Source organism: Aquarana catesbeiana, linkage group LG11 (genome assembly GCF_042186555.1).
Source record: "Aquarana catesbeiana isolate 2022-GZ linkage group LG11, ASM4218655v1, whole genome shotgun sequence".
NCBI lineage: Eukaryota > Metazoa > Chordata > Amphibia > Anura > Ranidae > Aquarana > Aquarana catesbeiana.
In genome coordinates this window covers 102,602,132-102,617,997 of record NC_133334.1, presented here as the reverse complement: position 1 = coordinate 102,617,997, position 15,866 = coordinate 102,602,132, and the positions used below count along the sequence as shown (strand labels likewise).

Sequence of the window (15,866 nt, the reverse complement as noted above, 5' to 3'; positions counted from 1 at the left end):
TTTAAGCGCTCGGTATGTGAAAAACACCTGGGACATGCTGCATTTTCCAGCTGTCAAGATCTACTCAATGTGGAAGCTTACATTAATGCCTGTGTGCTGGACATGTGCTCCTGTAGCCAATCCCAGGATTCATTCTGCCTATGTAGTACAATCAGTGAATATTCCAGGCAGTGTTCACATGCTGGAGGTCGCCCAGAAACCTGGAGGACTGACAGCTTCTGTCGTAAGTATGCTTTCCACAAAGGCTTTTAATTGCTGAGCATCAACAGCAAATGTTCTTGATGCATTTAGTGTGAAACACGTCAATATCTTTGCTGTTGATTCTATGCTCTGATTGAGAAGTGAGCACCTTGGACCTGATTTTGTTGTGAATTTTGTATGTCTGAAAGACAAGAGTTGCCACTGCAGCATTGCATGAGAAAGCTGATCTCCTTTGTGGCAGCAGGTTTTGGCATTACACTTTAAACAGGTTGCAGTAGTTTGTCAGTAGACTCATCTACTCTAGTTCTTTTGGTCCTAAAAATAAATTACAATCTTTACAGTTCTCTAATGTGTTGTTTCAGGGTAAGCTTTTTTTATCCCAGCAGTCACAAAACCTTGAGTTTGTTTAAATGAGGAAAGAAAAATTGTGATGACTAATATTACAGGATCAAAAACCAAATAAAATAGATACTGCTTAAATGCCCAAATCTGTTATCCCAGCTGAATGGTCACAGTGTTTGTGGGTGCCAGTCAAGTTGAATACTAGCTCATCAGACACATCGAGGACTACAACAACATGGCACCTGTCCACACACTGTCAAGGCATATTATAAGCTCCTCTTTTAAAAAATGGCTTCAGCTTGGACTCCTACCCATGGGTGTACCCCCTCTAACATTAGAGGGGTTTTTAAACTAGACAATGGGGGGGAAGACAACGGGGGGGGGGGGGCAGAGGCAGAGTTAGTCAGGGGGGAGGGCCCAGAGGTAGAGTTAGTCAGTGCAGAACATATTCCCGAGGGTAGTATTTGAGCCATTAGTGGTAGGTTGACTAAAGCACATAAACTGAAGGTAAGTATAGTAACAACTAGTTGCAATCTCGGAATACCCAATAGGCGGATAGTATACAACCGGTCTAAACTACGTGGCATGTTCACCAATGCCAGGAGCCTGGCGGACAAGATGGGTGAACTAGAGATACTGTTGTACGAGGAGAATTTGGATTTTGTGGGAATTTCAGAGACCTGGTTCAACAGCTCTCATGATTGGCTGGCAACCATTCAAGGGTATACCCTTTATCACAGGGATAGAGAGGGTAAAAAAGGGGAAGGGTATGCCTATATATCAAGAATAATGTGAATGTGAGAGATGACATCACTAAGGGAGCTAGGGAGGAGGTGGAATCCTTATGGGTAGAGCTCCAAAGGGATGAAGCTAAGGGGAAAATAATATTGGGAGTATGCTATAGGCCCCCTAACCTGAGGAAGGAGGGGGAGATGGATCTCCTATCACAAGTTGGATTAGCAGCAAGGATGGGAAGTATTATCATATTTGGGGATTTTAATTAACCTCCCTGGCGGTATTCCCGAGTCTGGCTCGCGGTGGAATTTCAGAACCAAAAGCAGTAACCCCGAGCCAGACTCAGGATCGCATCGCAGGATCCAGGAAGATCTTACTTACCTTGTCCCCTGGATCCTGCGATGTCTCCCCGCAGTGTGAGTGGCTCGTCCTCCGCTCGATTCATCACAGAGCCGGGCTCCATTCCCTGCGTGCGTTGCGACGCACAGGCACGGAGAACGGTGCCAAATTAAAAAAAGTGAACTTGAAAGCGACTTTTCCACCACTCTAACTCAGTGGGGACAGGGACAGATTTTCTGTTAGGCACTGTAGGCTCCTGTCTATAGGAAACAAAGACAAATAGGTAGATTATCCTTGAATAGCTATTGGCCACACATATTCAATCATCATAAGTAAAAATACAATCCTCTTATATGAGCCTATTTTATACAACATACTAAGCCAAGAGAAATGACAACATGCTCTGGGTTAAAAATGGGTACTGCTCTGGCAGCAAAAGTTCTATCTGACCTTCACTAGGATTGGTTTACTAAACTTTGAAGTGAGCTGAACTGAGGTAAAGTGAACTGAATTAGTCCCTGATATACTGAAACATGTAAAATGCAATATAATAAAGTTGTGTTCACTTTACATATACAATCCTGTATAGGAAAATCTAAAAAAATTAAGATTTTGTAGGTTTAGTTGTTTGAAGTGAAGTACACACTAGGTTCAATTAACCATAGTAGGCCCATGTTCACTTTAGTTCACCTAACTTTACACTTTGGTAATTTAGGCTTAAATTCACTTTGCTTCAGCTCACTTTACACTTCAGAAATTTAGGCTCCAATACATTTCACTTCACCTGACTTTACATTTCACTTCACTTTACACTTTAGTAAATTAGGCCTGGGTTCACTTTGCTTCACCTTACTTTACCCTGTAGTAAATTATGCCACAGTTCATATGACTTCACTTTACACTTTAGTAAATTAGGCCTGGGTTCACTTTGCTTCACTTCACTTTACACTTTAGAAAATAGGCCCAGGTTCACTTCACGTCACACTTCAGTAAATTAGGCCCAGGTTAACTTCACCTCACTTTATACTTTGGTAAATTAGGCCCGGGTTCACTTCACTTCGCACTTTAGTGAATTAAGCCCAGGTTCACTTCACTTCACCTCACTTTACACTATAGTAAATTAGGCCCAGATTCACTTCACTTCACCTGACTTTACACTTTAACAAATTAGGCCCAGGTTCACTTTGCTTCACCTCACTTTACACTTTGGTAAATTAGCCCCAAGTTCATTGTACTTCACTTTAGACTTTAGTAAACTAGGCCCAGGTTCACTTCATTATACTTGACTTTACACTTTAGTAAATTAGGCCAAGTTTTACCTCACCCTCTCTCACAAAGTATGAGGAGCACCCTTTCACAGGATTGACAGTTTAAACCTGTTTACATCTACTTAGAACTTTGGAACATTTGGACACAAACAAGATAAAGCTGGCAACACACACGCACATATTTTCATCTGTTTGATCAAAAAAGTGAAAGCGTATGCAAGCCAAAACATACTTTTTAATTTTAAATACCATAAGGAGGACTATTGTTACCATTTTAGATTAGGGATTAGGAGTTTTCTATTCTGTCAGTAAGAGTGTGGCCGGAAGGAAATCTCCCAAAATGTGAAATTCTCAAATCTTATTAATATTGTGATTCACAACTTGTGGACTTGTGACCCATTTGTGTTTTATATATATATATATATATATATATATATATATATATATATATATATATTAGTGATTGGATCATGTAAAAATGTATTTATTCTTTTTCTAGCAAAGCAATGTCCTGCCAATATGATTTATCATGAGAGTGCCTCCCCCTGCAAGAACACCTGCTCACACCTAGAGATACACAGCTTGTGTGAGGAGCACTACATGGATGGCTGCTTCTGTCCTGAAGGTGAGTACCATGTGGCTGATATACCAACTACATGGTCACACTGTGCTGTTCTTAACAATGTAATATGCAATATCTTTCGTACCTCTCATGATATCTACGTTTCAGTGGAAAGAGATCTTGCTTTTAGTATAGTTTTTTTTAACATGTAACTTTCTAGTTTCCCCTGGTACTAAAAAAAAACTAAGAAAAAGTAAATGTGAAGCATTTTATTTTATTTTGCCCCAAAACCAGAGGAGTCTCTGTAACGTTTTTGTTGGGAAATCTCTCTAACTGGGGCAATAACAAAAACACATGTTTCAACAAAGAGGTGAATGGTTCTAATTAGTGCTGAACTGCACATACCTGGGTTCAGTTTGAGGCAGATTCAGCGAATATGACTAAAGTTCAGGTGCAGAATCTGAACCCCATTAAATTCAATAGGAGCTGAATGTTAAAAGTTAATAATGATCATTTTCTAGGCTGGTTACTGCCAAGGAAAAATGTACCAAAGCAAAAAAAAAAAAACAAAAAAAAAAACTAAACTCTGTTTAGAGAGAACAGTAATTTTAGTAAAGCTTACAGTGAAACATTAAAAATTCTAAATTCCATTTAATTACCAGTCTGAGAGATGCCTTGACCCTGCCTGTGAAATGGCACATCTGTGCGATGTATACAACCCACTACAGCAAATGACATTTACATAAAACAAAAACAAAAGCCCCTGGTGAGGTCTGTGGGCAGGGGCCTATCAGAATCTGGAAGCCCCTTTTAATTATAAAGGGCCCCTCAGATACAGCCCCCCTATGTGAATCAGTAAGGGAACATTGTATCCCTACTCATTCATGAAAAAAGGTAAACAGTAAAAAAAAAAAAAAAAAAAAAAAAAAAAGCCCACACACATACACAGATTTTGACAAGTCTATTGATAAAATTTTAAAAAATCTCAAAAAAGTCCAGTGATGTACATCCACCATCAATTGCATCATCCAGCGATGTACATTGATCCAGGTCAATTACAATGACCGCTGACCCACCAGAAGAAGAAAAAGGAGATCCTATGCAGTATAGGGGAGGGGGATGAGAAACAGGGTAGGGAGGATTAGGGAATTTGAAACAGAAATTTGTATTAAATATTATTATTGGCATTATTATTTGGTTGGGTCAAAGGCTTAGGAGAAATGACTATTTGTTTTCGTTGTTTTCAGGCACTGTACAGGATGACTATACTGATAAAGGATGCATTGCGGTTAGTGAATGTCACTGTAAACACAGAGGGACTCTGTATGCTCCAGGCGAAAAAATGCAGAATGAGTGTGATGAATGGTAAGCATTTCTTGACAAACATCAGGAAAAAAGTTAGATAATCTGTTACTTAAAAGAAAAAACTTCCATAAGGTTTACATTGCAGGCACCTACAGGTGTCTACACATGTCTGTAGTGGCCTCCAAGTCCCCACCACTATAGCCAACTCCCGGGCCCTTCTGACCACCTTGGCCAATGGGAAAATGTGGTAGGCAGGAAAGGACTTACAAACATCAACACTACCAGGAAGTGTCTAGTCACAATGGCCTAGGCATCTGCTACAACTGTAGGATTTAGGATGGTGTATAGGTATGTGTGAAAAAGATACCTGCATATTATGCCTGACAAAAGTTTATTATTACTTTATATCCACTAAGGCCCTTTTCAAATGGGTGGACTCTGTTCTGATCAGCAGGGAATCCACTTACAGATCCCCTGCTGATCAGAACAGAGCAGGTGAATGACACATCCGTGTTCGCTCAGTTTTTGCAGAGTGGACATGGTCAGAGCCCGCTCTGCTCTTTGGGTAGCCAGGTGTAAACGGACTCTACTACCCTCCAATGTGATCTGCCTAAACAGAAGGGGAAGGATCCCCTTTAGTTTTTTTGAGCAGACTGGCAGGTGTAAATGGCCACAATTCCATTTACAGTACACTGGCCTGTCCATCTTATAATGTCCGCCTGAAAAACTGACAGGTAGACCTGATCGGATCTCCCGTGTGAAAGGGGCCTAATTGCTAGGTGCATTATCTGCACACTATTACAAAATATAATGTTACACACACCAGAGCCGACATGTAAGTAAATGTTGTGTGAAAAATAATTCCTAATGTGCATATTTTCAGACATCAGCTTCTCTGTTTCATAATGTTCAGCATTTGCTACTTAAACTGTATTGCCCTGGATGTCCCTTCAGCCATTTTACTTTTAAAGGGAGTGCAAAGGAGTTTTGTATATAATTTCTTTCTTTATTTATGGTCAGGACGAACATATATACAAAATAAGTACAAGATACAAAAATATTATATATTGCAAATATAATATAGATAAAATATTTTTGTAATTTTCTTTATGAACCAGAAGGTGAAGCTTCAGGCTCCTTTCATTGTTTTACAATTTCAGTTTGTTTCTTTGAAGCAAGAAAACTATTATACACAGACCTCAACTACTTATGCTGAAATTTACAGATTGCGTCGGAAACCCATTGCAGTGACTCGTCACTGACCAGATGAGCTGTCTGGCGTTTCAGGTTTCTATTAGACAACTGGAGCCTCAAGGCAGACAGGTGGTCCTGGCAGTGGATCTCATTACAGATCTAACAATCTGTAGTCTGGGCTAGCAAAATTACATAATTGCATTGTGCATAATAACCGATGATGAATTCCTAGAGCTTGCTTTCACTCGTACCTGTAAAATATACGTTTATAGCTGTCATGATTTTTTTGTATCAGAGAAGCATTGGCCCCAGCTGTCTCAATTTTTTGAGCAAAACATTGACTTTCAATTACAGGTAGCATAACATTCCAACAAACAAATATTTAGGGGATGTGCCCATAAAGGCTTCAGTTTTCCTGTTGCAGTGGAATGCATATTTCAACTGATAATGCATATTTCGGTATTACATACATCAGATTACAGTATTTAGATCCATGATAACCTAAATTTAAAGAATAAACTGCATCTATTTATGCCTTCAACAGGTTATATCTTCCATGAAATATATAAGCTTGGCTTCACTTACAATATCATTAAACAAGTATTTCTGTTACAGCCAGTGTATATCCGGAAGATGGAACTGCACAGACCATGCTTGCCCTGGATCTTGCTCCATTGAAGGAGGAGCCCATATTGCCACCTTTGATGGGAAGTCCTATACCTTCCATGGTGACTGCTACTATGTGCTGTCCAAGGCAAGGAACTTTTTAGTTAATCTTTTGCTCAGTTTTAAAAGCGACTTGTTTATTAAAGTCAAAATATCAAGTACAATAAAGAGGACATGAAATAGCTTAGTTTGGCATTGGCAATAGTTACGGTTATGAGAGAATTTTCTAACCTCCAAAAATGATAACTTATACTAGGTTGAGATTGTATGATTTCTCTGTAAATGTATTCCATTAATTATTTTTGGTCTTTTCTGGATGGGTTAACAGCTTTTTTTTAACGTGAGAATTGTTATTTATTTAGATTGTATTTTATTATTACTATTTAAGATTCATCTTATACAAACTATTCTAAACATTTAATACAATGGAAAAAAACTCACGCAATCTTTTTAGTCACAATAAATAGCAAGACATTATGCACAAATGATTGGTGCACATTTAAACTTGAATTTTCGATTAAACTGAACTGTAAAATCAACTACAGGTTAAATGACCATTATCACTATAAATACTGTAATTATGATTATTCGATGCAGTTCATATATTTAGTGCAAATATAATACTATTGGTGCAATTACTCCAACACTTTTGATGACTTCTGATTGAAGTTTGCCCAACTCTGTAGATTAATCCACATGGAACTGAAGAGAAAGGCATGTGAAAAATGTTTTCATATACTACATAATTGCGAAAAAACATGCACTGTCCCTTTAAATCAAAGGCGATTCCTCAATATTCATTCAAACAAACATGATAAAACTTGTGTAATGAATATAACATAATCAGAATGAAAAAAATCAAAATGAAATTACAATTAATATCCACAATAATCATCACCATGCATGATATTAAATCTCATAAAAATGAATAGTCCATAGTCCATAGTAATGCATGCCTGAATAAAGTGCTCTATGCTTGTAAACCACTGTAGAAATAAGTGCTCCAGTGCTGAAAGGTGTTCCTCAAATAAAAAGAGCCTCTTACCAGACCATAATGATTTTGAGTTACAGAGATCAAATGCAGCTTTGGTATCTCAAAGACAAGAGCGACACTCTCACTGTCAAAAATGTCTTTGGGATGATTGGGATGGATGGGGATAATACACTTCTCATATAGAAAGAATCCTCCGCTCCAAAGTGGATTCTTCTATAGATTCATGGCCCCGATGCTGTAAAAGGATCTGCTTTTTGTCAACACTTCCGGCTTATGATGTGAATGTTGAACATCAGGAGATGGAGCTGAGAATGTGACAAGTTCTTTCTATATGAGAAGTGTATTATCCCCATCCATCCCAATCATCTAAAGGCGTGAGACAGTGAGAGTGTCGATCTTGTCTTTGAGATACCAAAAGCACATTTAATCTCTGTAACTCAAAACCATTATGATCTGGTAAGAGGCCCTTTTTATTTGAGGAGCACCTTACAGCACTGGAGCACTTTTTGTCTACAGTGGTTTATGAGCATGGAGCACTTTATTCACACATGAATTACTATAGACTATTAGTATTATGAGATTTAATATAATGCATGGTAACTATTGTGGATATTAATTGTATTTTTTTTTCATTCTGATTATGTTATATTCATTACACAATTTTTATCATGTTTGTTTGATTGCATATTGAGGAACTGCATAAGATTCAAAGGGACAGAGCACTTTTTTGCACAATTATCATCTGAGTCTGGTATTTAAGACATAATAGTTGCAGTAGTCTCCAATATTCTATTAACCAAGCACAAGAGTTTTCTTTTTAATTTTATGTTTCATATAATGCATACAGTAATATTGTTCATTACAGTTGTCTTTTTAATAGATTCTTAGCTAGTTAGAATGTTGAAAATATTGTACTTCATTTTGTTAAAAACTATTAGGAGATTTTCTTTTTAGCAGAAGACTTTGCATATTCTCTTCTGCTAAAAAAAAAACTTTCCCTTTTTCCTAACATTTTAACATTTAATTTTTGTACACCACCTGTGGCACATGAACAGTGCAGTGTACTATATGTTCCAGGCAACTAGGTGTCAGGGACGATATAATTGCTGTGAGCATGCACAGGAGTGATGCCATACTTGACCACCTAATGGCCAAAGAGGGGTGACATGGGACCTGATATAAGTGGCAGAAAAGATGGTGAGGCCAGTGGACAGAACTGTAAGCAGCAGATGAGGAAGTAACAGCATCAGTAAACAGCTGCACTGTACTTGCACATTATGTCAGGTGCCATAAAAATATCCACCCACTTTAAGTTAGGCAATAGGAGGTCAGATTTTCTAAAACAACATTTTCTAACCTAAGTTATCATCTGTTCTTTCCTTTCCTACCATTTTTACTAATGACCTAGAACAAGTACTGTCTGCATATATCAGGTGTCCAAACACTTTACTGGCTTCATGAATAAGTTGGGTCAATGATTTACTATTTGGTAGAACCAAGATCAGAGTGACAGGTTGAAGCTGTTATTTTGTGGCAGATATATGTAGATATTGACTGGCAAAATAAATAAAACAAAAGACTATTTTCTTGAAAGTTTTAGTTTGCAATTGTGATTGCAGTGGTCATGGTCACTGGGTAAAATTCTCAAATCAATTTTAACTCAGTGACACATTGCATTGAAATTGAACAACAAATTAAAAATGTGAAAGGTGAGTTTTACAAATGTTCTATTTAAAGGATCAAAAACAGAGTGATCTATATGGAGGTACCTGGGTATTACACATTGCCATAACACAAAGGCACTATATAGAACACAAGAATTCAAAGTCAGGAATAATATACACAAATACCATTGTTTGGTTAAAGAGCGGCACATATTTATGATCCCTATCAATCATCAAAAGTATATTCTAAGGCCTCATGCACACGGGATGTTAAAATAACGTTATGAAAACGCCAGTATCTTTGCAGTGATTTTTTTAAACTTTTTTCAGCTTTTTTCAACGTTTTTGCAATAGCGTTTTTCCACATTAGCGTTTTTTAGCATTTTTTTTTTATTCAAATTTTTTTTTTTCAATGGATCAAAAACGTTAAAAAACATTGGTGAATGACGTTTTTGAGCGTTTTTGAGCGTTTATCAGTGTTAGAATGTTTTTACAGCTGAAAAACGTCTCTCAGAACCCACTGGTCCTGGGGTTTTTTTTACAGCTTAAGGCCTCATGCACACAGGATGTTAAAATAACATTATGAAAACACCAGTATCTTTGCAGTGATTTTTTTTTTTTTACTTTTTTCAGCTTTTTTCAGCGTTTCTGCAATAGCATTTTTTAGCGTTTTTCCGCATTAGCGCTTTTTAGCGCTTTTTTAGCTTTTTTTTTCGAATGTTTTTTTTTCAATGGTTTAAAAACGTTAAAAAACATTGGTGAACGACGTTTTTGAGCGTTTATCAGCGTTAGAGCGTTTTTACAGCTGAAAAACATCTCTCTGAACCCACTGGTCCTGGTTTTTTTTTTACAGCTTAAAAACGCCTATGCCATTTGCAGCTCAAAAACGCCTAGGTGGGCATGAAGCCATAGACTAACATAGACAAGCCTTTTTAAGCTGCAAAAAACGCTCAAAAAAGCGGCTGTAAAAACGTCCGTGTGCATGAGGCCTAAGCGTGACTTATGTATGAATATAATACTTAGATTAAAGGTAGACGGTGTATTGCAGCAAATGCTTAAAGACAACCAGTCATTGATTCACAAAATTCAACAGAACTTAGCGCCTTAAGAGCAATTTACAAATGGGGGGGTGAAACTCCCTAATGTGGACACAGACAGCAATACAAAATTCAGAAAGCAGAAAAAGGAAAGCATCAAAAGTAGACCCTATAAACGACAGATTTATTTTATTCAGACTCTTGTATCATAGAATGCCAATGCTTAACTGGCATCTGGATCACTCATACTAATTAACCCCTCAGAATCCGTTGAATTTTATCAGTCCAGTAAAAGCTTCATTTAACTATAACAAGGTCTGATGAACCTGATTGAACCCCCATCTGAGGATTTCTATGATACATGAAATGAATAAAATGACATCTTGGCTCGGCTTGTTAAAACATTTAAATATAAATATACTTTCCTATCTATTTACTAAAGCTAGTGGCATAAGGATTAAAAATAGTTAATTTAGAGAGCGTTTAGTTCTGCTTTAATGCAATGTGCCACAATGCTATGGTCTGGTCTGAAGGGGGCCTTATATTCAATGCTTCTTTGCATACAGTATATGCTTTGTATATAATACAGTAATAAGAACAACTATTTTTCCTGAACAGATTAAAATTTATAACTGTGTTACTTGTTACTGCTACAGGGTTATAGGAATGAATCCCATGTGATCTTGGGGGAAATGACTGCTTGCAGTTCCTTGGCGAGAGAGACCTGTCTCAAGTCCATTATACTCCTAACAGATAACCTGAAAAATGTGAGTATATCAGTTAGTTTGGATAATAGCAACATAAAAAACAATCAATCATAAATCGCGCTAATGATTTCAAGAAAAAAAATAAAGAAACATGAATTCTGGGCACCCCATGTTTGCTCCCAACACCACCAGAAGTTTGTCCAAAAAAATGTTAATTTGCAGAATTATATTTAAGAGTAATAACCAAAATGAAAAAATGACCCATGTCCCACTTGTGATTCTATCACTGGTGGCAAGCTGGCAGCTTACAAGTAACATGATCACTACATCGAACCCTTATTTGTTTCTACTGTGTCTTCCCCTTGCTTGCCGAAATGCTGCAAAATCCCACTCACTATTGAGGGTGCATTGTATAGCTTTGCTGTTGATACAGTTAAAGCATTTTTTTTGCTCTCCTAATGATCTTGTCACTGGTGAGCTCTCACCAAGATGGCTAGTCTGACATGGGATGTAAAGTAACCCTTTCAAGTATGTAAAGGACCCTTTAGTTTGTTCTTCTGGTAACACAGCTACAATCTCTGTTACCACCGCTGCAATTTTCTTGGATTCTTCTTTTATCAACCATCTTACATCTCATGAGAGTCCACATTGCACTGCCCATGTGCTGTACAGTAAAAAAGTAAACAGTTAAAGGAGCTTATCTGGCAAGAGGAATATATAAAGTACAGAAAAAACCTCTACCTACTTGCAATGTATTATATTTGGATAATTTTAAAGAATTCAGTTGTAATAATTTATTATTATTATTATTATACAGGATTTACATAGGGCCAGCAGTTTACGCAGCACAGAGGTGGCATTAGGGGCATGTTTGTGTATGCTGAAGCAGCTCCAAAAATTCTTCCAGCACTCCCATCAATGCATAGTTATAATTCAACATTCCTGATATGTATCAGAATTTCACCTGTCCTCAAGTCTTTGCAATTGTCTGGGTGCAAAAAGCACTACTAACAGAGGCCACTGTTCCCAATACTTTGTTGTTGTTCTGGCTGCTGAGGCTCTCTCAGAGTTGTTCACTTAGGTGGACTGATATTCACCTGACTAAAGAAGTGATGCTGCAGTTGTATGTGGGTGGGAAGAGAAAGGAGTTGCAGTGCGAAGAAGCGTGGGAATAGCTAGACCCTACTTTGTCTAACAAACCATACACCATGAAGAAACACCTCATTTATTGACCATACCCACTAAAAGTAATAATAAACAGCTCTTTTATTTATTACTAAAAGGTGTATTAATGAAAAGCTTTTCTTTTTTTTTTTTTGGTATACTTTTTCTTTCGGTTAATAATTTTCATTTTTTTTTTATTGCCTGTAGAATTCACAGTACATGATTTTTTTGGAGGTTTGTTAGGTTGTTTATACCAAGAACTCTGGGCTTCTAGGGGATTGAAGGTTAATACAACTGCATAGAGTCAACTTGTAGATCAACCATGAAAAACTAAAACATCAGGTTAGCTAGAGATGTCCTAAAGATGACCTTCTATTGGAACTACTGAAAAAAATAATGATATTTTTTCATTCCTTGATCTAGGTGGTGACTTTCAAGGCTGATGGCACAGTTCTATTGAATGAACTGAAAATAACACTGCCTCATGTCACAGGTAATATCACATGACAATGTATACTGCAACAACTGTGTTTATTAAAACATACTGCACTGTATTACAGCAGTTGCCTTTGTCAGGCAAACAGCTAAATATTCACTTGAAACTGATATATTTTAAAGTCTAAATTCACCCATTTTTAGGGTGTAACACGCAACATGTTCTTGTTCCGCCCATCATCTCCTCACTGCCCCTCTCAGCGTGACAAGGGGTGGGGGATCCTCTCCCTGTACCCACTGTCAAATTTTGAAAACAAAATGGCTGTGCCAGGCTCAGCCCACACAGCTAAATCATTCATTTACAGGAATCTGTGAATGAAAAAGCTACAAGTTTCGTCCGCCACCGCAGCAGACTAACATGTAGTTTGAATGATCAGCATGCCCATAGTTCATTCACACTGCCTACAGCTCTGAAAGGACATCCTGTTCAGAGGTACAGGCAACAGAGCTGTAGGCAGTGTGTCCAGGAACCTGATATTGCACCTGCCATCTGCTGATTGACGGTGCAGTACTTTGCAGGCTCTATTTTTAAAAAATAATAAATGTGCCTTTTTTACCTTAAAAATGATGTGCATTCAGGTGAACTTAGCCTTTAACTTTTTTTTTTACTCCCAAGGAATTTGTCTGTTCAATCGTTTTTGTGATTTACATACCTCTGTCACACTGCACAGCCAGGCGGAAGACATGCTTACTTTTTGGTTTAGCAGTGCAGCTTCCTATGGCACCTCTACCGCCAACCTGCTCATTATACAATATTCAACATTGTCACCTCTGTCCAATGATCAGGGAGCTGATGCTAAAGGCAGGAATGCTGGACCAGGAAAAAGTAAAGCTGAATTAGGAATTAGTATAGCATATTTCCCCACTGTCTTCCATTTAGAGGACCTGTTTCACGTTTGAAAAACCAGTATGAATGAAAAGTAATGTGAAACGAAGCACTACAGTATTGAGTTTAATCAATCCTTGTTTGTGTGTTAATTCTTTATGGCCCATGTAACTGAGGATGTGGCAGAGGTTTGTATATTACCTACATACTCTATACTGAAAGGTGTCCCTCTTTCCCATCCCAGAAATTTGGGAAGTATGAGCATAGGCATCTTCCTCGCATCTTCCTGACTATACTGTAAGTGTAAAAGTGGCTGCGCAAAAAAACAAAAACAATAAACATACTAGAATTTGAAAAGTGTATTTAAATGTATGCAAGGAATACCATTATTTTTATAGAGATATCACATGTATATTTATGTTAATATGGAAACCTAGTTTTTACAAAGAAACTCCTACACATGAGGAAAAAAGCAACATATGTATACCGCTAGTTTACACCTAAAGTATACTGTATGACTAGTATGGTTATTTAATTAAGTTTTCTTGTGCTTTCCTCTACAGCCAGTTTCTCCATCATGCAGCCCTCTGGTCCTTACATCATTGTACAAGCTGCCTTTGGCCTTCAGATGCAGATTCAGCTGCAACCCATGATGCAGCTATACATCACTATGCAGAAATCTGCCAGGGGACGACTTCAAGGTCAGTTGAAGAAGACTTGTCACCTATGGACAGCAGTGCATGATAACTACACCGGACCATACTGCATGTTTCTATATATATATATATATATATATATATATATATATATATACATACATATATATCCATATTATAATGTTTTAAATATGTCTTCATATAGGCTGATATAAATATCTTTGAGTGTAAACAACTAATTTATTAACATAGAGAAAGCTCTTTATTTTCATGCTGCAAGTTCTTGGTTACGAACGCTGATGGGGGTATTAACTGATAACATTTCCATTATACAATTTTACCCTCAGAGAAGAATATTTCAGTTGACTTTACAGACTGCCTCTGTCCTGCCAAAAAATTGGTTAAAATAACTGGAATAAAATCTTTATGACATGGCAATAACTAAAGCATACACATGGGAAATTTCCTGAGCACTCTTTGAATTCACAGATAGTGTAGAACACCATTTTAGAGAGTTCAGAAAAATTGTAAAAAAGTGTATCTAAAACCCTAAATATATATTTTTCAGTATGTTTTGGTGTCAACAGTAGCCCATACAATGTATGTACTATAGATAGAGGGCGCTAATAGGCTAGAAAAATGTTTAAATAGACTAGTACAAAAAAAAACTCAAACAAATGTGTTGAATTCGAAAAAAAAAAAAAAAAAAAAAAAAACATAGCAATCACAGTGAATGAATAGGTTGAAAGAACAAACAAAAAAGTGATGACAATATTAATGATAAATTGTCCCAATCCAATGCAGTGGCGTCACTAGGCTCGGTGTCACCCAGTGCGATAAAACATGGTGTCACCCCCCCACTCCAACTATAGTCGCCCCCCAGTATAGACCCCCCTCCACTAAGTAAAGACCCCCCCGTCAGTGCAGACCCTCTACGAAGTATAAACCCCCTCCATCAGTATAGACCACCCCCCTCGGTACAGACCCCCCTCCCACAGTATAGACCTCCCCCTCCATTAGTACAGACCCCCCCCAGAACAAACCACCCCCACCATTAGTACCGACTCCCCCCCAGAACAAACCACCCCCCTCCTCCATTAGTACAAACCAGCCCCCTCCATTAGTACAGAACTCCTCAAAACAAACCTCCCCCCTCCATTAGTACAGACCACCCCCTCCATTAGTACAGACCCCCCAGAACAAACCACCCCCCTCCATTAGTACAGACCACCCCCCCTCCATTAGTATAGACCCCCCCAGAACAACCCCCCACCATTAGTACAGACCCCCCCAGAACAAACCACCCCCCACCATTAGTACAGACCCCCCAGAACAAACCACCCCCCATTAGTACAGCCCCCCCAGAACAAACCACCCCCCTACATAAGTACAGACCCCCCCAGAACAAACCACCCCCTTCCATATGATATAGCTGTAACCAGCAGCATAAACCAACCTCATCAGCAAGCCCCGCCCCCCCACCCCACAACATCTCACCTCAGGCAGCGGAGGACATCCCCCCCATCTCAAGCCGACACCCCCCGCCCGTTACCTCACCAGATCGGGCGGCTCAGGTGCACAGAACACCCGGGCAGAGAGGAGGAGAGGAGAGAGACAGACAGAGTGCAGCCGCACCGCCCGGGTGGAGAGCAGCTGCACATCGAGACAGGCTTGGGCAGGAGTCAAAGACAGAGGAGGAGGAGAACACATG

General features: G+C 38.4%; 1 protein-coding gene across 1 annotated transcript in view; it reads left to right on the top strand.

Annotated features, from left to right (window-relative positions):
* LOC141112208 (uncharacterized) overlaps positions 1–15,866 on the top strand; it is a 148,853-nt gene that overhangs the window by 14,013 nt on the left and 118,974 nt on the right. The window contains exons 6-12 of the mRNA XM_073604803.1: positions 7–223; positions 3,385–3,510; positions 4,695–4,812; positions 6,562–6,700; positions 10,964–11,074; positions 12,602–12,671; positions 14,063–14,200. Of these exons, the coding sequence (XP_073460904.1) occupies positions 7–223; positions 3,385–3,510; positions 4,695–4,812; positions 6,562–6,700; positions 10,964–11,074; positions 12,602–12,671; positions 14,063–14,200 (919 nt within the window). The remainder of the gene's footprint in view (positions 1–6; positions 224–3,384; positions 3,511–4,694; positions 4,813–6,561; positions 6,701–10,963; positions 11,075–12,601; positions 12,672–14,062; positions 14,201–15,866) is intronic.